At 50.8% G+C, this 26,293-nt stretch overlaps 1 protein-coding gene across 3 annotated transcripts in view; it reads right to left on the bottom strand.

The window, feature by feature from the left end:
- Positions 1-1,667: 1,667 nt before the first annotated feature.
- ACAP3 (ArfGAP with coiled-coil, ankyrin repeat and PH domains 3) overlaps positions 1,668-26,293 on the bottom strand; it is a 73,711-nt gene continuing 49,085 nt past the window's right edge. Inside the window, exons 6-25 of one of the 3 annotated variants that reach the window (XM_064678417.1) lie at positions 25,258-25,441; positions 24,041-24,085; positions 23,536-23,631; positions 23,181-23,255; positions 22,975-22,986; positions 15,155-15,267; positions 12,964-13,015; positions 12,437-12,537; positions 11,898-12,009; positions 10,855-11,063; positions 10,496-10,565; positions 10,268-10,362; positions 9,161-9,375; positions 8,244-8,348; positions 7,164-7,271; positions 4,476-4,568; positions 3,739-3,959; positions 3,509-3,618; positions 2,923-3,033; positions 1,668-2,144 (exon numbers count right to left, since the gene is read on the bottom strand). In XM_064678417.1, the coding sequence (XP_064534487.1) occupies positions 1,997-2,144; positions 2,923-3,033; positions 3,509-3,618; positions 3,739-3,959; positions 4,476-4,568; positions 7,164-7,271; positions 8,244-8,348; positions 9,161-9,375; positions 10,268-10,362; positions 10,496-10,565; positions 10,855-11,063; positions 11,898-12,009; positions 12,437-12,537; positions 12,964-13,015; positions 15,155-15,267; positions 22,975-22,986; positions 23,181-23,255; positions 23,536-23,631; positions 24,041-24,085; positions 25,258-25,441 (2,275 nt within the window). In that variant the 3' untranslated portion in view covers positions 1,668-1,996. The remainder of the gene's footprint in view (positions 2,145-2,922; positions 3,034-3,508; positions 3,619-3,738; positions 3,960-4,475; positions 4,569-7,163; positions 7,272-8,243; positions 8,349-9,160; positions 9,376-10,267; positions 10,363-10,495; positions 10,566-10,854; positions 11,064-11,897; positions 12,010-12,436; positions 12,538-12,963; positions 13,016-15,154; positions 15,268-22,974; positions 22,987-23,180; positions 23,256-23,535; positions 23,632-24,040; positions 24,086-25,257; positions 25,442-26,293) is intronic. The other 2 variants (XM_064678418.1, XM_064678419.1) reach the window with 2 other exon arrangements.

Below are 26,293 nucleotides of genomic sequence, written 5' to 3'. Positions count from 1 at the left end.
TTCCTTATTTTGGGAAGCATGAAAGGCCCTGGGGGCAGATTTTGCACTGCAGAGCCCCCAGGAGCATTCCAGATTCAGACACTGGGATCAGAACCAGGACCATTCCAGATTCAGACCCTGGGATCAGAACTGAGCCCTTGGGACTCATCCCAAAGCTCCAACGGGAATGAGAAAGCAACAGGACAAAGATATGGACCTCCAGATCCAGATTGCACAGCCAGGAAACTGCTCTGGCTGCAGGAAAACTTGGGACAGCACTTTCCTAAGGAAGCAGGGACTGTCCCTTGAACTGAGAGGACCCTACAAGAGACTGAGTGGAGTTTATTGATCCACCTGCAGCTCTGTGGGTGGACACCGAGTGCTGCTGGTTCAGTCTCTGAGGGCACAATTAGAGCAACAGAAACAAAACCTACAAAGGTTTCCCCCCCACCAAGAGGTTTGAGACACTGAGGGGTGAGCAGAGCAGCAGCCAGGCTGCAAAAACTGTGAAGTCAAATGTGCAGTGGATGAGAAATAAGATGATTTTGTATCACTGCTGATGGAATGCAGGAGGACGGGGAAGTCTGCCTGGGATTCCTGCTTTTCTCGCAAGCTCCTGATCCCCTCAAAATCCCAGGACAATCCATAAGGCACTATGGCCTGACCCCAGAGCCAGCAGCCTCGGTGCCCAGGCAGGGGACTGTCACCCACAAGTCCTGACAAACTCTGATGCCAATTGCAATTGGGGACGTTGGGAAGAGGCTCTTCCAGCAGCACAGCTCAGCTCCCAGCCAGAGGACACCAGTGGTACCTGTGCTCTGCCAGCCCTCCCAAGACAGGATGACAGAGCTCCAGCAGCTCTGCAGAGACACAGACCAGTGACACAGCAACAAAGTGCTCTGAGCAGATCCACATTCCCTCACTCCAGCCAAGAATAACACGAGGAAAAGGAAAGGAACACCCAGAAGATTCTGCTGGTCACCGGAACCGGGGAACTCCAGAGCCCCTGGGCCAGCTGCTGAGACGCTCCGGCATGCAGGGGGTGAGCACAGAGGGAACACATGCAAGTGGAATTCTCCTTCCCAGGGGTGCTGTCAGAAAATCTGAGGTGACCAGGACACAAACTGAGCTGAAGTCCAACTGCAGGCGCGGCCGTGGCGGGGGCTGGACGTGGCTTCTCTTCCCTGACACAAAGCCCATCGCCGGCGACAAGCTTCTCCCGGCCTCCAAAAAATCAGCACTGCTGCTTCCACAACACTGTGCACTTTGCATCTTGGCCCAGGAAGCAGGGAGCTATGGCTTTGACCAGCTAAACCACCGAGGGCAAAAAAAAACAATAGGGGGAGGGTGGCTGGTTTAGTCCTGAGAGCAGTGAAGGTGAGGAGCCGTCGCTCTCAGCCCTACCCCCTCTGTGCCTTCTGGAGCAAAACGTCTCTGCCCCACAGAGCAGCCTGTTCCTGACTCAGAGGTCATCTCTGAAGTTTTCTAAACTGCTGGTCAAGCTGCCAGGACCCAGAGCTCCACGCCAGGATCCCTCCCAAGCCAACTGTTCAGACAAGAACTCAGCGCCCTGAGGCAGAGACGGCTTCGTCTGATCGTGTTCTTGGTGGGTTTCTCGTGATGAGAGAAGGTTTCCTTTTCCTTTTCTCTTTTCTTCTCTTTTTTTGTTTTTGTTTTTTTTTTTCCTCTTTTTTTTTTTTGCCTCCTTTTATTTTTAATGCTAAACTCTCCTCCCACACTTCTCACACACTCAAGTCCACGTGCCACGGTCTGTAGTCATGCCCTGGGAGTCTCCTACACAAAAAACCAACCATCCAGTAGTCAAGCATGAGAACTTAATGCTTAACAGGAAAAGACCCCCTTGTCCTTCCTGTGTGCAGCTCAACCTATATGTGCAGGCATCAAAAACAGACCAATCTGCAAGGAACACCAATATACCAAGGATGGGGCTTCTCAGGGCTTCTGGAAAACTTCAGCCCAACTTCAAGACAGCAGAGGGGACACGGGGGAGTTGTCACTAACACTCGTCTATATTAAGGCTGATGAACTCCTGGATGCACTTCCTGTACTGCAGCTCAGTGGGGCTGTTGCTGGGATATTGCCCTGGTTGTCCAAAGGGACCCTCTGCTTCCCGCATTTCCTCGTTCATCCGAGCCAGACGCAGCCTGGAGTGGGACAGAGAGAGCACAAGCAGAGAGAGGTTTGGTTATTCCTTCCCTGGTGGCACTGTTCCTGATCCAAGCTCAGCCATGACCTCTTTTCAAGGTGAACATGAAATAATTTAAAGCAGGGAACTAAAATATCACATTTTTTTGAAGGCCCAGTGCCGTGTCCTTTGCACACCCAATTGGGAGTAAACAAGATAATTTAACTGAGGAGATGCACTGAAGCTAAAAAGATTAACACATCCAGCAGTTTCAGTTTCCAAAAAATACCAACATTCACACAGATTCACTGGTGGTATTTTCAGGGGGTATGATTAATTCTAGTGTCTTCCTCTTAAGAAAGATTATGCTATATTTTCCAGCATATTCTTTCTGATTGTGCATTGAAATGTGTCCCAGTGACCCTCAGGTTTCTGGCAGACCCATTTCTCTCACAGCCAGAGGTCAAAATTTATTGAGGGCTCAGGAGAGTGCAGTGCTGTGTACTGGGAGAACCAGCAAACAGAACCAGAAGCAGTTCTGGGGCCACTCTAAAGCTTCAGCTGACAGTGAAAAGGCACTGGAGCAGCAGAGTTATCTCAGTCTGTGGGTCCCACTCCAGAGGGGCCGCGGGGGAGCGACACAAGGCTCTGAAAGCGGCACGTTTTGCCCTCTGAACTCGCTGTACAGCATCCTAAAGACTCCAAAGGAAAAACCAGGGATGAGCCAACAGTGGCCTGGTGTTCTGAGTGCCAGGCTGGTTGGCTCTGTGAGCAGTGGCAGCCCTGGCAGCACTCACAGGGTGACGATGTCTGCGTTGGCCGCCTGCACCGCGATGCTCAGCGGGTCCTGCCCGTCGCCGTCCACCGCGTGCTGGTTGGCCCCTCTCTTCAGGAACAGGCACACCTGGCTGCAGGAGGGACAGGAAGGGACCATCAGAGCAGAAATTCCAGCTCCCCCACCCCTCAAAGGTGTGGGTAGAGCACGCTGTCCTTCCAAAGGCAGGCACAGCTTGGCTTGGGCTGGTCTGAATCGGGAAACGCCGCCGCGGCATGGAGAGAGGAGTGGGTGTGCAGGGACACCCCTATCCATCATCAGGGAGGCAATTATCCATTGGATAATCCTGGGGCAGCCACAGCTTCTCTGGGCAACCTGTGCCAGGGCCTGCCCACCCTCACAGGGAACAATTTCTTCCTGATATCTCATCTAACCCTCCCCTCTGTCAGGGTTCCCGTTGCTGATATGATATAAAAGGCACGCTTTGCAAATCACCAATTCCCCAAAAACCAGCTCCTGCGCCCACCTCACCCCTGGCTCTTGGTGTTAAGGCTGGATCCTGATCCCAGGGGGATGGAGAACATCCCAGGAAGGTGCAGAGCACTCACCCAGTGTGCCCCAGGTACGTGGCGTGGTGCAGGGGGGCCCGGCCTCGGCTGTCTCTTTGGTTCACGTCTGCCCCGTTCTGCAGCAGGAATTCACAGGCTATCAAGGAGCCCTGGCAAGGAAAAGAGGAATTTTTGCATATATCCCAGCCAGGAGCACTGGGAGGATGCACAAGGACATACCAGGCCGTGGTCAGTGCACTCCAAACTACAGCCAGGACCTCACAACGTACCCCCTTCACAGCTTGAATCAGAGGAGTTTTGTTCTCATCCTCGTCGTTCACCCAGTTGATCTCAGCACCGTGGGCGAGTGCTTCTGCCATGAGGGGCAGATTTCGGGCTTGTGCTGCCTTGTAGATCAACAAGCCAGGGTGCAGCTCCCTCAGGTCCTCCAAGTCAGATGCCTCCTGTTCAATCTCTGCCTCCCCGCTGGACTCCTCGGACACCTCGCACTCTGAGAGGCAGGAAAGGATGGAGAGAGATGAGCCAAAAAGCTTCACACTTCCAATTTCTCATGTTCCCTGTTGTTCCTGACACCAGACAGCCCCGACATCCACCCTGCCTCAGCTGCCACCCCAGTTCCCTCTGTGACACCTGGTGCCTAAAATCAGAAAAATAATTACCTGGACTATTTTTGAGAATTAAAAGGCAAAAAGCACTTCTTAGCCGCGACACCAAAGGGCGCACAAAAATATTTTGCCCACACTGATTGCACAGAAGACATGCTTTTACAGTTTTATACCATCATCTGATTACAATATTCAGAATCTGATTATAATATTTGGACTTCACCTCAACTGTTACATCCACTTCTAAAACCAACTTCACCACGCCTCTCAAATTTGAGCCGCTGGTCCCAAAAGGACCATCTCTTCACCTTCTTTGTCTTCCTCCTCTTCTCCTCTGGCCCTTCTGAGATGGTTTAAAAGCTCTGACTACTCGTCTCAAGGGTTCTGTCCCTCACACCCACCTTCCTCTGTCACGCTGTCCACCACGGAGCCGAACACCAGGATGTCGGTGCTGCCGTCGGTGCTGCCGCCCAGCCCGCTGTCACTGCTCAGACCTGCGGGGCCAACAGAACACAAACCAAGCCCATTTTAATACCCAGGGCCCTCCAGAGCCCGGCCCAGCCGAGACCACGGCGGGGGGACGGGGCTGTGCGGGCCGTCACACGCACGAGGGACGGGGCACTGCTCTCCCACTCAGCCCCCCGAGGAAAAACTGCAAAGCCTTATGGTGTCCGTGTGTCCCCTTCATGCAGGGATGCTCCAGCACTGCCCTGGCACTTTGGGCTGCTGAGGGCTGCAATCCATGAGGGACGCCGTGACGGAGGCTGGAGCGGAGCAGCAGCAGAGACAGCTTTGCTTTGCAGCAGGTTTGGGGGGTGTCACCAGCAAACAAAGACACCCCTGTGCTTTCACCACTGGGCAGCTCGGTGTCACCACTGGGCAGCTCGGTGTCACCACTGGGCAGCTCGGTGTCCACTCTATCCCTGCTCTCCCCAGAGCTTTGCACTTGTCACTGGGGCACTTCCTTTGACTGGCCATGGCTGGGCCAAACCGCGTCAGCCGTGGGATGTGTGTCCTGGGCAAACTCTTACAGCATCTTCCACCTTCCCTTTGCCCACAGGGCTTCCCAAATTCCCTGCTTAGCCAGTGAATGTTACAAGAACAGCTGACTGCATCCCAGAAATGGAGTCAGGAATCGTTGAATCGTGGAATGGTTTGGGTTGGAAGGGACCTTAAAGCTCATCAGTCCCACCCCCTGCCATGGGCAAGGAGACCTTCCACTAGCCCAGGTTGCTCCAAGCCCCATCCAGCCTGGCCTTGGACAATCCCAGGGATGGAAGTGAAGAGATGAAGCAACTTGGCCAAGGACACACAATGTGTCAGTGGCAGAGAAACTTTCTCCCTTTCCCAGCTCACACCCAAAAGCAGCCAAGAAAACAACAGGAAGGAAGGAAGAAGCACATCCAAGAATTGCTCCTGCAGGAAAAGGGATGGCACATCACCTTTGTCCTGAGGGATGCCTGGCTAACTTTGGGAATTCTGCCTGGATTCACCTTCTTGCTGCTTTTAACTTCCTGGCCTGAGAGTGTCTGTCCTCCAAAAACTCCAGAGGTTAAGTTCCCACGATCTACCCCAAGACCTACCACTGTGATTTAGGAAGGAGAACAAGCCAGGATTGTGGCTGACAAAGTGTTTCTAAAACAGCTGAGTGGTCTGTGCAAAGAGTAAGAGCAGGGAAGGCTGCAAGAACTACAGATTTGAGCCTTAAAAACCACGGCAGAACAAGGCACCTGAACCTTAAAGGCTCTTGAACTCCCCAGAGCAGCTACAGCAAAGTCCCAGATGAAGAAAGCGGTCCTGAAATCGTGGATCACGAGGAATCCTTCAGCTCTGTCCAAGTGCCAAAGGAGATGAGGAAGCCACAACAGGAAGGGTTTAAAATGGCACATATCACACGTTATCTTTTTTTGGATTTGCTGTCAGAGAAGTGATTGCAGTTTTTAGCAGGAAAAGCAAACACTGCCTGGTGAGAGCGTGCTCTCACCCTGGCACTGCGAGGGAAGTGTGGCTCCAGCAGGGCCACGTGGCTCCAGATTTGCAGCAAGGCAAGAAAGGAGGATCTGGCTCATCTCCCATGGATATTAATACATCAAATTCCCAGTTCTGTTCCCACTGAATCGGTGATAAAATTGCTATTTTTTTCTACGAGAGCAAGATAAGGCTGTTGAGCCTTAACTCTGGAGTTAACTCCAGGACTTAACTCTGGAGTCCTCCATCTCCCAGGTACTGTTTCTGTTGACTAAGAACACTGAATTCCTTGAAACAGGAATAGCCCAAGCCCTGATTCAGGCAAGCACTAAGACACTTTATTCTCTGATTTCAAGAGAGAAGGACTTGGAGGAAAAGCCTGTGAGTTTCTGCTGTGCTGACTCAGGACTGCAAATATTGATTTGAAATTCCTACATCAACAAGCAAACGAGCCGGGAAGTTCTAATAAGCACAAAGGACCTCCTGAGCTAAGCACAAAGGACCACATGGCCAGTCTGAGACAGGTGGGGAACACTCAGTTAGTGCTTCCCAGAGTCAAACAGGTTGGAAAAGATCTGGAAAAGATCCCAACACCACTCGGTGCCACATCCAGTCTTTCCTTAAACACCTCCAGGGATGTTGAGATGGTGACTCCACCACCTCCCTGGGCAGCCCCTTCCAATGCCCAGTCACTCCTTCTGTGCAGAACTTCTTCCCAATGTCCAGCCTAAACCTCCCCTGGCATGGCTTAAGACCGTGCCCATCTGAGATCCCACCTGTGCAGGGACAGTCATTCCTTTAAGGAAATAACTGGCAGCCTTAGGAATCATTTTGCCTTTTGGAAAAGCTGCCCCCAGGTAAGAGGAGGAACTCCAGTCACTTGGCTGAAGGAAAAAAATCTGTAATCCACCGACTGGAATGTCGGTGTGGAAAGCAGTGAAATTTTGGGGGTGTGTCTTTTGCTGGCTGTCGGTGTGGAAGCAGTGAAATTTGGGAGTCTCTTTTCCTGGATCTCAGTGTGGAAGCAGTGAAATTTGGGAGTCTCTTTTCCTGGATCTCAGTGTGGAAGCAGTGAAATTTGGGAGTCTCTTTTGCTGCTGGCTGCCAGAGCGTCACCTTACCTCCGTCCAGGAGGAACGGAGAACCGCTCCCACCGGGACCAATGCCACTGCCACTGCCACTCCAGGGGCCACCTGCGAGCGGGTGCTGCTCAGGGATGTGGCTGGCACCTAGAGGAAGGTGGACGGAACGTGAGGGGAGGTCATCGGCACCAACACAAAAAAAATAAGAAAGAAAAATAAAGGAAAAAAAATAAAGAAAAAGAAAAAATTGCGTGTGGTAAGATTTGGTGGGAAAAAAAAAAAACGAGGAAAAATGGAAAAAATGAGGGGGCGAATGGGGAAAATGGAAAAAATGAGGGGACAAATGGGGAAAAATTGAAAAAATGGGGGAATGGGGGAAAATGGGGAAAAAAGGGGAAAATGGAAAAAAATGGGGGAAAACAGAAAAAAATGGAAAAAATGGGGGAAAATAAATGGGGGAAAATAAATGGGGGAAAATAAATGGGGGAAAATAAATGGGGGAAAATAAATGGGGGAAAATAAATGGGGGAAAATAAATGGGGGAAAATAAATGGGGGAAAATAAATGGGGGAAAATAAATGGGGGAAAATAAATGGGGGAAAATAAATGGGGGAAAATAAATGGGGGAAAATAAATGGGGGAAAATAATGGGGGAAAATGGAAAATGGAAAAATGGAAAAGGAAGAGGATGGAGAGGAAGGAAAGGAAAGAAAGAAAAAATGGGAAAAAAATGAAAAAAATTTTAAAATTTTAAAAAATTAAAAATTTTAAAAAAAATGAAAAAAATGAAAAAAATTAAAAAAAGAAAAAACGGGGGAAAAAAAAAGAAAAAAATGAAAACCAGAAAAATAAAAGCCAATGGAATGCATAGCCTGGGAGTAAAAGATGTTGGGAACCAAAAAAAAAAAACCCATCCACCAGAATGCAAACATGGGGGACTGACTGGAGAGTGGATTCAAATCGGTGCAATTAAAGAGCAACGGGCCGGAGTTTGTGCAAGTAACTCCTCATCACTGCCAAAATATTCACCCTCTGCTCTGAGGGCAAGGCCTGGCCTGGGCTGTGGGCAGTGCCCAGGCCCTGGAGGAGCTGCCAGAGGGACACTTGGGGGGCACTTACTGCGAGGGCCGGAGCCGGCGCCGGTGTCGAAGTAGGAGAAGAGGGAATCCAGCTCGTCGGGGCAGAACAGGGAATCCCGGCGGAACTTCCTCTCCAGGGTGGCTGCTGTTCCACACAGAGACATTTGGGGGTGTCCAGTTAACAGCATGCAAATGAGAGCCAGTTCTACAGCTGTGTTTGCACGGGCTGAGCACACCCAGGTGTGGCCAGTGCCAGAATAGTGACCCCTGCACCAAAATATCACACACTGCTGACTAAATGTGGGGATCCACTGCAAACCAACCATCCCAGGGGCTGATCCACTGCAAACCAACCATCCCAGGGGCTGATCTGCTGCAAACCAACCATCCCAGGGTGCTGATCCACTGCAAACCAACCATCCCTAGGGGCTGATCTGCTGCACACCAAGCATCCCAGGGTGGTGATCCACTGCAAACCAACCATTCCTGGGTGCTGATCCACTGCAAACCAACCATCCCAGGGGGCTGATCCACTGCAAACCAACCTTCCCTGGGGGCTGATCCACTGCAAACCAACCATCCCTGGGTGGTGATCCACTGCAAACCAACCATCCCAGGGGCTGATCTGCTGCAAACCAACCATCCCTGGGGGCTGATCCACTGCAAACCTACTCATCCCAGAGCACCCTGAGCAGCCAGAACCCTTCCTAAGCGTGGCCTCTCTTACAGGCCAGGCAGCTAAAAATAAAAGGATTCGAGACTTCTTAAAAAAAAAACCACACAAAGTGGAACAACCTTTAGCCACGAGAAGCTCCTTAAACTGATGGAAAACGTTAGGAAATGGGTTTACAAACCCGTGTCAACACGTGCAAGAGCGTTTTGGGTTATACCCAAGGCAGGTTTGCAGCGAGCTTGGGGCCACAGGCTGGTACTGGGAGGGCTCAGGGATGTTCCCACCTGAGGACAGCAGGGCTGGGGAGGCATTCCCAGCCTCGTGCCGGTACTTCCTCCGAGCTGTGGGGGCTTTCGTGGCGCTGTTGTGCCTCTGGCACTTCTTGACGCACCAGCGGCGAGGCTTCCGCTCGTTCTCCGCCAGAGCCTCCCCGCCAGGCAGCTTCTTCAGGAATTTCTTCTCCACGTACTTCACCTTGATCCAGGCCTCCTTGTCCTGCCTAAGGGAAGGCACAGAGTCGTGCACAGAGTCACGATTTGCCCGCAGCAGTCACGAGGAGACGGAGCTGCCCCGGGGAATTTCGTCAGCCCGGCTTCGAGACCTAAAAATTCAGGTTTCTCAAAGCTAAAAACATCTGCTCTGTCAAGGCACAGCCACCAATCCATTATATGAATGACTTCACCAGAAAATAGTTTAGGATGTTCAAGTTACGAGCTCCTGAACCTGATGCTTCTTGGCATTCAGATAGTTTTAACCTTGCCATTATTTTTTTCTTATTTCTTTTTTTGCTGGAAGAAATAAACTGAATATTTTGCTGCTACTTTGTTTTGTCAAATAGAGTTTATGAGTAGTGTTGCCTACAGCAGTGATCTTTTTTCCTCACAAGGCTTGTATCATTTAATGTCATTTAGGAACTGCTGAAGTCCAGGTGGTTATTTAGAAAATTTCAAATATTTTGTTATGACTCCATCTTTACCCTAATAAAAGGGGGTGGGTTTGTCTCTTGAATGCATTTGCCTTTATAACATTTTTGTGATTTTTGAAAAAAAAGGGGTGCAGCTGAGAGTGGAGTGTGAGATGTTCAGCCCCAGGCACCACCACATGCTTCAGGTCTCAGAGCAGGTGTAACCCAGGGGTAAACCCAGCCAGTCCTGCTTTCCAGCACGTTCAGCAGGGCTGGGAATGCCCCCCTGACCTTTGGGAGGGTCAAGCTCAGGTGAGCTCCAGAGGGACTGAGCTGGGGTAGGTCTGCTGAGGTGTTTGGAGCCCTCTTGATCTGACTTCTGGGGAGTTTGGGGCACTGGGTTTGCAGTGTGGATGGATGGATGGATGGATGGATGGATGGATGGATGGATGGCTTCCCACAGGACAGTGTGTGCCCCCAGACTCACCTGGAGCTCCCTGCTGTTGGTTTCTTGAGTCCCAGCTCTTCACACTGTGCCTCATAAATCTGATTCATGGTGCTGTTCCCCAGCTCACACATCAGCTGCAATTCAGCAGGGAATGAATTAAATCCCCAGGTGAGGAGTTACCTTCCTTCTAGTCTATCCTGCCACCAAACAGCCCTCCCTCCATGCCCACCATTCATCCATCTCTTGCTGTTAAATTCCAGCACTCACCTTCAGTAACTCTGGCTCCCAGGAATCCAGCGTGAGGGATCTGACCTTGGAGCAGTGAACACCCAGGCTCCTGTTCAGCCAAGAGGAAGAAAACCAAAGTGGTTACACGCCTCAAAACAGAACTTCTCATGCATGTTCAGATGAGCAAGACTGGTCCAGTTCTTATTTATCTTCTACACAGATGCAGAGTGTTGTGGATATGCCAACACAGATGTACCTGCACACACAGGCACCTCAGCAAGCAATTATTTTTGAATTTATCTGCACAAGCATTTTAGTCAGTGGTAATTCCAGCTCCACCTTTTCCCCAGGAACCTGTAATCCCTGCCTGGCTCACCCAGAGCACACACACAGAGTACCTGTGGATCCCTGAGCACTCGATGCACAGCAGAATGCCCAGGTTGATACTGGCCCAGCGAGGGTCTGGCTGCCCACAGTCACAGCACTGGTCGTTGCCAGGGATGCTCTGCACTCTCTGCAGGATGGTTTCCCCTTTCCCACTGCGCTCCCGGGAGTCGGTGGCAGAGTCGATGCTGCTCGTGGAGGGGGAGGCAGTTCGGTCCAGTCTCTGCAGGGAAAAAGGGGTAGAATCAAGAATCATGGAATCAGCTGGGTGGGAAGGGACCTCAGAGATCATCAAGTCCAACCCTTGATCCAACCCCGCCGTGGTTCCCAGCCCATGGCACTGATGCCACATCCAGTCTCTTCTTAAACACCTCCAGGGATGGAGAATCCCCCACTTCCCTGGACAGCCCATTCCAATGGCTGAGCACCCCCTCTGGAAAGAAATTCTTTCTAATATCCAACCTAAACCTCCCCTGGCACAACTTGAGACCGAGCCCTCTTGTCCTGCTGGTGGGAAAAGAGACCAACCCCCCCTGGCTCCCCCCTCCTGTCAGGGAGTTGCAGAGAGTGAGGAGGTCTCCCCTGAACCTCCTCTTCTCCAGGCTGAACAGCCCCAGCTCCCTCAGCCTCTCCTCACAGCACTTGTGCTCCAGTCCCTTCCCCAGCCTTGTTGCTCTCCTCTGGACCTGCTCCAGCCCCTCCATGTCCTTCCTGAGCTGAGGGCCCAGAACTGGACCCAGCACTCCAGGGGTGGCCTCACCAGTGCTGAGTCCAGGGGCAGAATCACTTCCCTGGCCCTGTTGGCCACCCTGTTCCTGAGCCAGGCCAGGATCCATTGACCTTCTTGGCCACCTGGGCACACTCTGGCTCCTGTTCAGCTTCCTGTCCATCCCCCTTCCCAGCTCCCTTCCTGCCTGGCTGCTCTCCAACCACTCTGTCCCCAGCCTGTAGCGCTGCAGGGGGTTCAAGGACTCTGCAGAGCTCTGTGGAATGAACCAGGCTTTGCCCAGCTAATTCCAGAAGGGAAGGGGGAAATGAGGGATGTTTCCTCCCTCACCTCGATGTAGTAGCTGTCCGGACTCTCCCGGTAGGCAGAGGCAATGCTGGCCTGCACTGCCTGGATCCAGGCCTGGCGCAGCTTCTCCGAGTCAGCCTGCAGCATGCAGCTCCTGGAAAGGCAGGGGAGCAGTTGGGAAGAGCAAAAGGACATTTTGGTCAAGACTGTTCCCCTTCTTCCTCAGCCCAGACATCCCAGCGCGGGCAGCGAAGGGGCAAAAATTAATCCTGCAAGTTTGCACTGTCAGGGCTGTTCCCCCTTCAAACACTGACAGCTGCACTGCCTAGATGTATATTAGGTATAATATATAATATATAACATATACTTTGCCTTGTGTAATGTATCACATGGAATCCATAAGCTAGATTCAGCTTATGCTGGTGTCTGACAAACTTCCCAGGGACCCTGGAGCACAGGCAAGGGCATCTCCCAGCCACAATTTAACAGCCCAGGGCAGCATCTGCTCCAATCCCATCTCCTGCAGCTCCATGCACAGCCCAGCTCCCACGAGGACGGCCTGGGGAAGCCACCAAACTCACTTGGTAGGTGAGACCACCTCGAAGCAGAACCTCCTCTCTATGTCTTCGCAGGGCTTGACAGTGCAGAGCCGCAGGTCCTCCACCACCACCGTGAGCACATCCTGCAAGGGGGAGAACAGGGGCCTTGAGGGCTCCTGAATCCCTGTCACAGCCCAGAGAACTCCTTCCCAAACCCTGCTGTTGGCACAGAGTGCAGAGAGGGCAGAGCCAGCCCAGCCCTCCAGGGCTGTGGGAAGGGGTTATATGGAATTAAAGCACAGGGCAACACGTACACGGCAGGTTTGCTGGGGACCCCACCAACTTCCTCAGCTGAACAGCAACGTTTGATCTAAATAAACATTTATTTAACAAACCCCATCTGCTGACACTTCACTCTCAGCACAGTCTAACCTTGGACACAGTCATGGGCTTGCTGTCCCTCTGATCCTTCCACCCCTCTCCCCACCACGGAGCAGGAGTCCCCAGCAAAGCAGGACACCAGAGCAGTTGGCTGATCCTCTGGGGTCATCTGGGGCAGCCTCACTGACCTTTAGCTTTTTCTGGTACACCAGCTGGCTGTTCTGTATGGAGAACCACCTCCTGAGGGAAGACAGACAGACAGGCAGACATCAGGACAGGCAAACTGCAGAGCTACAGAGAGGCAGCTTGTGGCAGAGCAGGATGTTTCCATTTATATCTCCATTTAAAAGGAGGATAATTTATTTAGCAACCTGATCACCTTCGGGGAGGGCAAAGGAAGCCACGACCACCACGAAGTTTTCAGGAAGAAGGTTCTGGAACACCTGAGCAGAAGGAGTCTGAGGGTTGCAGCAGGGGGTTACTGAGAGCATGTATGACATACTCTGCTGGCAAAAGAATGAGGGGGAAAAAAAATGAGATGAGACAGGATTCCCTTTCTTTTGTCACAGCTGAAATATTAAACTGATAAAAAGAGAACAAAAGGACTTGATGTGTCTGTGGAGAAACGGGAAAATACAGGTGACTGGAGGTCATCCCATCCATCTGGGAGCACTCTGGGCTGCTGTGACAGCTGCAGGCTCTGCTCAGCTCCTCAGAATGATCCTTGTGGGTCCATTCCAGCTGAGGATATTCTGGGATTCCACGAGGATTTTGCTGCTCCTGTGAGGGGGAGGCTCTGCCAGAGGGGCTGAGCTCAGCGAGGAGGTGCTGAGTGGGCTCCAGGAGCTGGGAATAGCTGAGCTGTGGGCAGAACTGGCTGAGGGGGTTGGGATTGAAGAGATGGATATAGCTGTGGGGAGGCTGCTGCCTCTGTGTGACTGGGGTGTAGGAGGATAACTGGGATTTGAGGGCACAGAAAACTTGGAGCCCTTGACGCCAACGTTACTTCAGATATCAGGAAAAACAAAATCCCAGAGGGGCATTTTCCCTCCAGGGTGAGTGCCCTTTGGAGGGACCCATGAATGCACAGCCAGGGGAGCTGCAAGGAGAAGGGAGTTGCCTGGAATTGTTCCTCTCCATCCCAAAAGCCAAGCACAGGTCTCGGCATTAACCTGCCAGGCTTTGGAAGGACATTGTGCTGCACAGAAACACGGGGGGCAGGGACAGCAGCCACACTGTGGACCAAGGCTGGACTCTGCTCAGGGGACACCAAGCAGGGAATCCTAAAAAGGTGATAAAAATTCAGCTAAGGCACCTTCCCAGAGCACTGAGCTCAAACACTGCTGCACTGGTTCCTCCAAGTGCAAACTTAGTCCTTGACTGTCAGGGGATCAGAGAGCCTGAGGGCTAAGAAATTACCCTAAATTTGTCTGGAATCTCCTCAGCACTCAGGGAAGCTTCAAAGAGAAGGAGCTGCTTATCTGGCCAATTCAGAAATCTTTAATAATTCCAAGTCTTTTTTTTCCATGCAAATACAGGCAGTTTCTGTGCATACCACAAACTGTTCACTGAAGCATTTAGTGCTTATTTATTCCAAAGCCTAACAGCAGCACATTCCAGTATCCTCTGCATGCATCCCACAGCCAAGTAAAAGATCTTTTAATATTCTATCATTTCCCTGTTATGTGAGAGGAGGAAATGTAGGTCAGACCAGCATTGATCTCATGCATTAGAAACCCACTGGAAGGGCTTGAATCCTTTTGTACAACCATCTATGAAACCCACTGACTGTCTCAAGGGAAAACTAAACATAGAAATATCGACCAGGGGGAGAACATGAAACCTTTCTTGCACTTTCCAAGGTCTCTGGCAGCTGCAGAGGCTCCTGGCTGGTGCAGGAGGCAGATGAGCCAGGCATTCCCAGGGAGCTATCAGATGAAATATGGATAAATTATTAAGAGCAGGGTCAGGGCACTGAAAGCCATTTCTCAGCTCCTGGCAGCACACTTGATATTTCCACTCTCACATATGTCCCTGTTCCAAAACAGGCAGGTTTGACACTCCTGGCACGTCCTGCTGGGTTCTGGTGTCTCTCTTAATTGTTATAAATGGGCAGCTTTCCCAGGGCAAGCCTTGAGCTGCACTGTGCCCTCTCCTCCCTGAGAGGAACCTGCTCCTTCTCCCATCATGGAAGGCACTAAAACTGCAGAAACTCTCAAACCAACCTCACTTTTAGCTATTTTAACTACTCAGTTTTTAACTACTTGGCTCAGAATCCTTCCAGTGATGGTAACAGTCAGTCAGAGCTCACTAAAGGGAGGTGTGTTCCTGTGCAGAGTCTCAGGCCAAATATCAAATGGAATATGGGTTCTTGCTCACCTATTCCATGTTTTGAAAGCATTGCTGGCTCTCTTGAAGAGGTAACCTTCCATCACCACTCCATTTGGGGCGTCCACATTGAACTCCACCTTCGAGTCATCGTAGGAGAAGTCCTGGAAAACAGAGAGAGCCTGAGCCTCTGGCATGGCTGCATTCCTGGGGCCATCTGGATCATCTCCACGTGGAGATGAGTCTGATCAAACCATCAGGAAGAGAAAAACATCTGTCAGAAGCCCGAGGTTCAGGCAGAGCTGCCTGTCACAGCACATCCTCTGCCTCTGTGGGCTGCAGCCATGGAGAGCAGTCAGGAATTACCCCCATTCCAGTGAGTTTATCCATCCCTGCTGTTTGCAGGAAGGCACTGGACACGCTGCATTTTCCTCCTCTGGTAGCTGGTAAGGAGAAAGGCAGGTGAGGGCTAAAAACTCCCAATATTTGGGTCAGCCTGCAGTGGGAAATAAAGCACGAGGTGCTTTTTTTCACTGGCCAAGTGAGGCAGCAAAGCTGCTGCCACCCCTCTGTGCTGCAAGGGGCCAGGAGGAGAACAAACCCCAGCCTTTCCACACAAGGAAAACGTGCTGATTTCTGGAGGGGCAGAGTTATCAATGCCATGCTCATGAGCTATCCTCAGATGCCATCTCCAGCCTGCACCCTCTCCCTGCTCCGTGCTGTGCCACCAGTCAGAGCTGATTTGTCAGCTTGGCACCGACTCACCAGGGAGAGCTCATGGCTTCTGACAGCTGACACAGAGCAGAGGGAATAGCAGCTGCTCTCCAGAACGTGGGATCTGCCTCCCTGGGCCATGGGCTGCCTCCTTCCCAGGAGAAACTGGGTCATGGAACAGCGACAACTTCCCCTCCAACCTGGGGAACCGAGGCACGTTGCTCACTGACTGCACCCTAATCATCCACCCCACCCACACCCCCCTCTCTCCAGAGCAAATATTTCCCCCTGTGCACCTCGGTTCAAAGCCACAGCAGTGCAAACAGCCCCATCAGCTGCCTCTCCTGGCTCAGCAGACCCCGGTGATGCCGTGTTGCCAGGCAACATGCACTTGGCTCTCATTAAGATGAGTTATTTCCACGCTCAGAGAGATGCAAACGTGCCTGGGAGGTGTCAGGACAGGAATAACAGTGATCCAGAAGGAGGAGATCCAATGGGACAGGCCACAGTGACTCCTTGGAAAGGCAGCATGATGCCCAATTAGCCACTGGAAACTGCTGCAAGGCACCCAATTAAGAGGGCTCTGCTCAGCCCCAGATTTCCTTGCCCTAAGAAGGTGAATCCCACAGGGCTCCTCTCCTGCAGATGTCTTTCATGTCCACATTACAAACAAAGGCTGGAGGGAATTTTCCTCCAAAGCAATGTGTGATTTTTTGCAGAGCTGCTCCAAAGTGACAATTCTGTGTATTTGATGAGAATCTGCACTGATTTATGATAAATAATGCAACCAGCTGAAAATCTGGACCTTGATGAAGAGTTGGGGGGCGAAATGCTTCCAAAAAACACCTTAAAAATGACCATTTAGCTGTGCCTCACTCACCTTGTGGAATTGGGGAAAAAAAATCAGGGGGAGGGTGTAATTCTAATCTCCTGACTTCTTCAGCTGCCCTTATCAAGCAGAGTGGTGGTAAGGAGGATCTGCTGCTGGGGAGAGCAGGAGGAACAGATGGGCCACCTACGTCAGTGGGGTAAATCCACTGAAAAGCAGTGGAGTCAAGCCAGGTGTGAATTTAACCTCCTTTAGGCTGGATTGGAGCACACCTCTACCAATTAAATGGCTGGAGCTGCACAGCTGAAGGCACATGGAGCTGTTCCCTGCCTTTGCAGGAACTCTGCCCCACACCAAGGCCAGTCTGAGAAGGTTACACCCAAACCCACCAAGGGTACACACAGCTGGGATGACTCAGCCGAGGTCCCCGGGCCAAATTCTGCTCATATTTCTGCTGCTGGGAGTCCTGAGCAACCCCAGTGCTACCAACAGGACTCCTGGAGGGCAGCTGAGGGCAGAACAGTCACCAGGGCTGGAGGCTGGATTTGTAAAGCGAGTCCAAATCAAGGGAGAGATCTGAGGGAGAAGGACCAGCCTGCCCATCACCCCCAGGCACGAGGCCTCAGGGCCACTTTGTGCCATTCCACTGCACTGGGCTTAAAAGAACTCAAAGTCTTTGCTGCAAAGTCATTGGGAGTGTTGAAAGCCAAAGGAAGGGAAAGCAGAGGGTGAGGAAAATCCAGAATTTACGCCCATGATCGATGTGATTTCTCCTTTCTCAGCCAGGCAAAGGGCAGAGATGGCTCAGAAAGGCAAAGCCAAGGCAAGTGCAGTTGTGAAACCTCCAGCACACCAGAGTGAGCCTGAGGTATGGCCTGACCCATGGATTCCTACACACAGCTGCTGCTGCAGCCCATCCAGGGGACTTTCTTACCACAGCCATTGGAAGAGAGGACAAATCCCTGGAAAAGGGAGTTACAAGAACATCTGTTGAATGGGATTCCAAGTCAGAGCCAGCTCAGACTCTGCCTGAGGAGATCATGCTGGTGAAGGTGCTGGGACCCCGTGGTGGGTGTGCCCACTGCTGGAGGCACAGATGTGTGACAGGCAGTCCCTGCCCCTGATGTGCCCCTGTATCTGTTCCATTCCTTGGCACAAAGGGATTTTGATCCCTTTTTAGTTCTGGGGAATCAGTGGAAGGGCCCTGGCTGAGACACTGCCCCTGCCCAGCACAGCATCAGCTCTGCCTCCAGTCTCTGTGACTCCCCAGGGATGCAGTGGAGAGCACATCTCATGCCTTCTCTTATCCCCTCCTCCTCCTTCTCCTAGAGATTTTAATGCATGATTTTAACCAACAGCCTTCTGCTGAATTCACCCCCTCACTGCAACAGGACACACAGAGCAGGCAAGTCTGTCCTAAGTGAGCCTGGACTGATTTATTAAGCCTGCATTTAGCACCTCATTGTCTCTGCAAGGAGAACAAATGCTTGACACAGTAAAAGGCTTCCCAGGACAGGGATCTGAGTGGCTTTGGCTCCAGCAGCATGTGCAGGCAGGATCAGAACAGCAGTGACATGTTGGATCACACCCTGCTATGAGAAAATAAGACACCAGGACTCTGCCATCATCTGCTTCCCTTTCCCTCCCTGACTGCCAGTAAATCACAGCAACCCCGCTCACTGTCCCCTCCTGTCACTCCCAGTTCACCCACCAGGCTGCCTGGGAACTGATATTCTTTTGGAAAGGCCACCACAATGGTTTCCATGGGAGCTGCTGGAGCAACAGCGAAGTCACACAACACATTCCAAGAGACACGTCCGGAGAGGAGGAGGGAGGGAGAAAGGACATTAATGTGGATGCTTCCAAACCAGCACATGGAAATTAAAAACCCCAGCACAGGGCATGGACAGACCCAGGAAAGGATAAAAAAGAAAAGGGGAGGGGGGAAAAAAGAAAGAGAAATCCTAATTTGAAGGTGGCCTCGTGGCCCACCCAGGAACTCCCCAGTCCAGCAAGAGGCCAGCCAAGCTCCTCCAATTCCTCCTCAGAAATGAGCATTTCATGCAGAGAAAACGGCTGATTAAATTAAACAGCCCTCCAGCATCAGTGAGCAGATTGAATATGAAGAGTGAAGCTGCCCCTCAACAGCCTGGAATCTTTGGGGGAGGGAATCTTCCAAGGAAGGAGCCCCCCTGCCTAAGAGCATTCCCACCAAAGGAAGAAGGTCTCACCAATAGGTTCATTCCTACCCCAAAAAGCACAACCCCTGGCTGAAAACAGGTAGGACCTTTCTTCTAAAATACCAAGACTTCCTTAAAAGTCTTTAAAATAAATACAATCACTAGGGCAATGGCTCTGCCTGGAAAAGTCACAGCATTATTCCCTCAGTTATCAATTCAGCACGGAAATAACATCACTCTCCTTTTTTCTACAATATTTTGGTTTTCACTGATAGAAAACACTATCAAACCTAAGCAAGCACGAGCAGGGACTCATTTCAGCTCTTAGATATTCAAAGAAATGTCTCTTACAACCAAACCTCCATATTATTTTCTTTTCAATCAATACCATTTAGGATAAGCACCAACACATGCAACACATGCTTTCCCTCTTAGGAGACAAAGGCTTTTATCCAAAAGTGCCTTCTTGGGCATCCAGTGATGCTCAATATTCACAATAACATCAGGCACATTAACAACATCCAAGCATTGAACACAACTTCTGGAGGCCAGCTGGAAATTGTGCCTGGTTTGGCTTTTTGATTGCCAAGAAAACCCAATTCCAAGGAGTATTCCCATTCCCTAAAGATGCACACACCCCCTTCCACACACACCCCAGTGCCTGCACTTGCTCTTCTCTCCTGGTGCCTGTTTGGATCTCAGGCTTTGCTCTCTCTGGCTCTTTTCCCCTCTCTGCCTGTGCCGTGTCCAACCCCAGCCCCTCGGAGCAGATGGAATTTGGAGGAGGGCTCCTCCACCTCCGATCCCGTTCTGCTCAGGCAGCTTTCACCCATCCCGGCCAAATCCCAGTGGCAGATCTTTTGTTTCTCGAGTTTCCTAATGCCAAACGCTCTCCCTGGCAGCAGATGATGCCCAGAGCCCCGTGCCCTGCCCCAGAGCCCTCCCAGCCCACAGACAGGACCCGAAAATTCGCAGCAGCAAAACGCGGTTTGTTTGGGGTCCCACCAGCGAGCAAGGCGCAATTCCCAAGGGAAAAGGGAACCCTAAACCTGCTCCCCCGAGCCCAGGCATCCCTGCAGGAGTGTCCTTACCAGGAGGTACTCGAGCCTGCCGAAAATCTTCATGCTGCAGCTGCGAGGGAGGCTCTGCTGCTCCCGCCCTGCAGAGCTGAGCTCTCCTTCTCTAGAGCAGCATCTCTGCTCAGCACCGGGGGCTGGCGGGGAAGGAGGGATTTCTTTCACAGCCCCTTCTCCTTTACCCCTCCTCCTCCTCCTCCTTTTTTTTTTTATTTTTATTTTTGGGAAGCTCCAAGCTCTGCCTTCGGCCCCTGGCAGAGCGAGGGGGCTCCGGGAGGCTGCTGGTCCCTGGGGACCACCCGCTGGCCCCCTCCCCGAGCCTCCTATTCAGGGGCAATCAGCTTAGAGCAGGGGCTAATTACCATACAGCTGGCAGGAGAAGCCAGGCAGCACAGAGCTGAGCTGACAGCAGGATGCTCACCCGGTGCCTCCCTGACCTTAACAGAGCCAGGCTTGTCTGCCTTTCCCTGGGATCTGCTTCCCCAGCTCCTGGAGCAGGGCCACCCTCGGGCCAGTCATTCCAGCCACGGGATTCAGGGGGCTGAGGTGCCATCTGGCCCCTGGTTTGTTATCCACCAGCTGGGCTAAATGAGGCAGAGAGCTCTGCCTTGGCACTCCACATGGGCAACAGAGAGGCACGACTGCTTCCCAAACGGCTCCGGGCTGGGAAAGGTGTGAGGCTGGAAAGGAGCTTCTGTATAGAATCACATATAGTGATTATATAGCCCTTGGAATCACATACAGTGATTATACAGCCCTTGGAATCACATATAGTGATTATATAGCCCCTGGAATCACATATAGTGATTATATAGCCCCTGGAATCACATATAGTGATTATATAGCCCCTGGAATCACATATAGTGATTATACAGCCCTTGGAATCACATATAGTGATTATATAGCCCCTGGAATCACATATAGTGATTATATAGCCCCTGGAATCACATATAGTGATTATATAGCCCTTGGAATCACATATAGTGATTATATAGCCCTTGGAATCACATATAGTGATTATACAGCCCTTGGAATCACATACAGTGATTATATAGTTCTTGGAATCACGAGATCAATGAAGTTGGAAAAGTCCTTTAACACCACCAAGCCCAACTCTTAACCCAGCACAGTTTTCACCCCCAAACCACGTCCCCAAGTGCCACATCCCCACGGTTCTGAGCACTCCCAGTGATCCCACCCCTGTTCCCATGCCTGACCACCTTTCAGTGGAGAAATTTTCCCTAATATCCAATCCAACATCTCCCACTTTTAGAGCCAGGACTCTCAGTTTTGGTGCAGTGGAAGGATTTGGGAAGGTCTGGGAGGACGGACTGGTTTAAACATCATCACCCTTTCTCTGCTTGTTTCCCACTGTGAAAAAATTCCCAGGTCTGCCTTTTCCAGATTACCTGAATTACAGCAGCAAACAAAACAGTCAAGATTTGTGATGAGCTTTTCCTTCCCACTAGATTCATTTTAATTAAAACAATAATGAAACAAAATGCCACAGACCATTTCCTTACGAACTGGGCTCTCAGGAGGCTTCCCCCACACCTCACAAAGCTGTCCAAGGACAATTCCCTGCCTTCAGCATCTGCACAGCTCCCACACCCCCAAAAACACTTCAAAATGTATTATTTAACCCAGATTTCCTGGGTTAAAGGAAGTCTGTTTGGGAAGACACTAGTGAGGAAAAGATTATATTTATGCCACCACTCTAATTAAGCACAACTAAATCTCCACATTTTTCAAGGGACCAGAGGGTTTTGTGGGCTCAGCAGGAAGATATATATTCAATTGGGGAATTAGGGGAACTGGGGACCCTGCTCCATCACAAAGGGAAGAGCAGCACAGACTCAGAGCAGCTGAAAAGCAGCTCATCAAAGAGTCCCAGGCAGGAAGCTTGAAATCCTAAATTGCAGTGAGCATGTTCAGCTCTCTCAGCCCCAGGAGGAGACTGGAGTGAAAGGCCCTGCCCTGGAGAGCTTTTCCACGTCCCCTTGGATGAAGTCATCACTCCAGCAGAGTCCCAGGGGACCTGAGGGCTCACAAATGGACTCTCCCCCTCCCTCAGAACACTTCAGCAGAGGCAGCACATGCCCAGGCCATTCCCAGGGCACAGCACTCAGCAGCTTTCAGAGCTGCTTCTGTCCCCATCTCGAGGGTTATGACATTTTTTGGAGAGAGAGAGCATTAGAGAGGAAACAACAGCCACTTCAAATTCCTTCTGTGCAGAAGTATTGATCCACACAAGTGCCTGCCAGACACACACTCCTCCCACCAGAGCCAGCAAAGGCTCCAGGCACCAAAAACACACCAGGAACTGCTGCCACTGCAACACTGAGTCACAGCTGAGCATCACACAGAGCACAGGCAACCAAAACCTTCTTTTAGCACAGGGCTGAAAACCAATTTGATGAGGGTGAAACCCAACTCACTTAAAACGGGGCTTTAAAAATGACATTTCCAGCTCGGGTGACACCACTGATGCCACGCCAAGGCTTCCTGGTGTTGCTTTCAAAGGCAGCACAATAAATATTGTAAATATCTGGTAAATATTGTAAATATCTGGTAAATATCTGGTAAATATCTGGTAAATATCTGGTAAATATCTGGTAAATATCTGGTAAATATCTGGTAAATATCTGGTAAATATCTGGTAAATATCTGGTAAATATCTGGTAAATATCTGGTAAATATCTGGTAAATATCTGGTAAATATCTGGTAAATATCTGGTAAATATCTGGTAAATATCTGGTAAATATCTGGTAAATATCTGGTAAATATTGTAAATATCTGGTAAATATCTGGTAAATATTGTAAATATCTGGTAAATATCTGGTAAATATTGTAAATATCTGGTAAATATTGTAAATATCTGGTAAATATTGTAAATATCTGGTAAATATTGTAAATATCTGGTAAATATTGTAAATATCTAGTAAATATTGTAAATATCTAGTAAATATTGTAAATATCTGGTAAATATTGTAAATATCTGGTAAATATCCAGAGCAGCAAGTTCTGAGAAATAAAGATGCCAGAAGAAGGAAATATGTGTGGGTACTCACCTGTAGGAGGGTCTGCAGGGCCAGGCCAGCAGTCCAGGAGGAAGAGAAGGAAAAGAAAAAAATAAGTAATTAGTCGATATTTCTGCAAGCCTCAGATTTGGAATCATTCCCAGGTGTGAAAAAGGCCCCTCCCCAGCTGGCAGCTCCCACCGGGATCCAGATGGACACAAGTGCTGCTGGCACCAGGCTGCAGCCCCAGGACTCACCCTTTGCTGGATCAGGGCGTGTTTGTGCTCCATCTCCCTCTTCTCCACGGCAGAATCGATCACCAGCTGGTCCAGCTAAAGGCAGGGAGAAGGACAAACAGGCAGAAGAGTCAGGAAGGAGGTCTGTGAGCCACTGTCCTGCTCTGGGGTCACACCAGCCCTTCCTAACACCCCCACCAGAAGGGAACAGGCTGTGTCTGGGTGTGCACTGAGCGACCACAGCCCTTGGCTGTCACCCCTCAAGTGTCACCCCAGCCAGCCTCCACCAGGCTCGATGCTCCAACCACTCCCTGATGTGTGGGAACAGGAAAAAGGGATGTGCTTTCCCCCTCTCAGACATTCCCTGTGCCCTCACCTCCGTGGCCAGCTTCTTCATGTAGGGATCCAGCTCGTGGAGCAGAGTGTAGCCCTGCTGGAAGAAGGTGTACTGGGCATGCATGAAGGACAGCATCTGGGGAGGGAACAACAGCAGGGTCACAACAGGTTCTGGGACAAAATGAGGTGTGAAAAGCCCTAATCCCTTATTACCCACAAAACTGGGTCTAACTTTCCCTTCCCAAAGCAATCTCTCCATTAGATGCCTCTCCCTCTTCTCCTTTCTTCCTCTCACAATTCCTTCTGCCTGCTGTGAGCACAAAGCATAAAGGGAGCATCCTGCACCCCTGAAAATTCCCCCCCTGGGGAGGATCCTGCTGGCCCTCCAGCTCCCCTCTGTTGCCATACCTGCAGCCCCCAGAGCAGTGCCAACAGTATCTCCAGGGCAGGCAGCCGGTATGTGGAGCCCTGCAACCTGAAATGGAGAGGGGCTGCCTTGCATGGGCTCACTGAGAGCAGCCCCAGGAAACACAGGGAGCCCTTACCGCGTCCAGGATCTCAAACTTCTTCTTGGCCTGCAGCACGTTGATCTGGGGAGGAACCAGGACACAAATCTCAGCACCAGCCTGGCTTGGAGAGCCATGAGCAGCCTGCTGGGACAGCCCTCTGGGCTGTGATACCCCCAGCAGCACCCACAGAGCATCCCCTGCACAATTCCAGAGTAAAGTTCCCCAGTAAAGGCAGTTCTGGGCAGTTCCAGGTGGGATAAAAATGCCTTTTCTGACCTGGGCTGCTCCAAGGTCACTGGTGGGGGGATGTCTGCACACAGGCTGGAACAAACAGTGACCCCAGGGTGCCCTTTGGTGCCAAGTGAAGGAAATGTTCAATTTATCAGGTCACTGATAAATTGATAAATCAGGTCACTGAAAATTTCTTCGAGTGGGTACCACATTATGGATATAAAAGAATAAAATAACTCTCCTCATTAAACCCTTAATTAAACACCAAAGGATACCCAGACAAGTTCATGGCTGCACATTTCAAAACTGAGGGGTTTAAGTGGACCAACAGAGAAACCTCCCCAGCAATGGATCAGCACAACCAAGGAATTGTCCCTCTTTGTCAGTGGGAGAAACAGAGGGAGCTCATTATGGAGTGACCTCACCAGGAAATAAAGATGTAAAAAAATGGCAGTGCTAGAGCACCAACAACATGCATGATTTATACTTTGAGGGGAAAGCATTGCCCAGAGGATGGGACACCAGAGACTGTCTCCTGGTCAGGCAGAACTGTCAGCAGATGGTCTGAGCTGATGCTGCAGCAGTGACAGCTCGTGGGGACACACAGGCAGCAGTGGTAACACTGAATTTCTCTGCTTAACCCACCCACTGCCTGAGAGCACAGACCTGCCAGGAAAGCTATGAAGGATTCGAAGTCAAACCCCTGACCATTGTGTGGGAGCAGGGAGTGAGTGTTCCTGGAGGAAATCCCTGCTGGGAATGGAAATTCAGTCTGAGCCACTTTATTTCTCTTACTGGAAAAAAAAATAGTTTGATTTCTTTAACTGAAAAAAAAAAAAAAAAAAAAGATTTTTCTTCTCAGGAATGAAAACATCCTAAGGACTCCCTGCCTCAGGGGGCAGAGGGCAAAAGGGATCAGCAACCCCTGCTGAACGCAGCGGGAAGACCCCCACTTGTCCCTTTGTCCCTTGTTCTGCACTGGGAGGCCCAGTGGGAACTGGGAGGGGGGCACTGCCACCAACCTGCAACACGTAGTCCAGGGCCAGGTGCCTGAAACACTTCCTGGTGATGGTCAAGGTGCCCGTGGCCTCCTCCACCTCGTGGGGTTTGTGCCGGGGGGCCTGGGCGTTCTTCACCAGCGAGATCTCCATGTCCTCCCGCACCTTGTCGAACTGCTTCTTGGTCTCCTTGAACTTCCTGACGTCACTGGAACCCAGAGGGGAACAGAAATCACTGTCACAGAGCAGCCAGAACATCCCTGACACCAGGGCATGGAGAGGTGCAACCAGGTACACTGGGGTCACTCCCAGATCCTGCTGAGGATGCCACTGGGATTCTAAACCATCCCTCCAAGCACCAGATTAAACCAAGTCTTTCTTCAGAGGCAACTGGTAATCAAACTCAATGATCTCAGAGGTCTTTTCCAACCTAGTTCATTCTGTGAAAGACACTGGACTTTCCACAGTGCCTTCAAAGCCTTCAGGAAATTCTCCCCAGACAGCATCCAGAGAGCCAGGCCAGGTGGCCCCCAGCCCCAAACACAGGCCACAGTTACTCCTCAGAACAACTGAGGAGCAGCACATTTGAGAACCCACCTGCACAAACACGTGTTTCACGTTTCACCCTGTGCAAAGAGTAAAATCAGCTATTTTCAAACTCAGTTCAGGGCATTGAGGGCAGCCAGGCCATCCATGTGAGTCTCAAGCTGACTCTGTCTTGCCTGACTGTGAAATCCAGGTATTTTTTGGCTATTCTTTCCCCCTTGCACAACAGGCACATTTATTAACATTTGCCTTCAGAAATACATGATCCTTTCAAGGTTTTAGTTATGCCCAGAGACCTCACAAAGGATCAGGGGCTGCTTTGCAGAGGGGGCTGTAAAGACACAGTGACAGGCAGATTTTTTTTGGTTTTGTTGATTATTTTTTTCAAATCAGCAGGTACCACTCGGGCAGGACTTGATTAGAGCTGCATGACCCTGAAGATCAGCTCTTAAAAGCAGCCCTGGTTCCTCAGGAGTTGAAGTAGCAATGCTGATTTACAGCAGCTCTACCACAA

This window comes from Pseudopipra pipra, chromosome 22, assembly GCF_036250125.1.
Source record: "Pseudopipra pipra isolate bDixPip1 chromosome 22, bDixPip1.hap1, whole genome shotgun sequence".
In the NCBI taxonomy this organism is placed as follows: Eukaryota; Metazoa; Chordata; class Aves; order Passeriformes; family Pipridae; genus Pseudopipra; species Pseudopipra pipra.
This window is presented reverse-complemented; position numbering and strand designations above follow the sequence as displayed.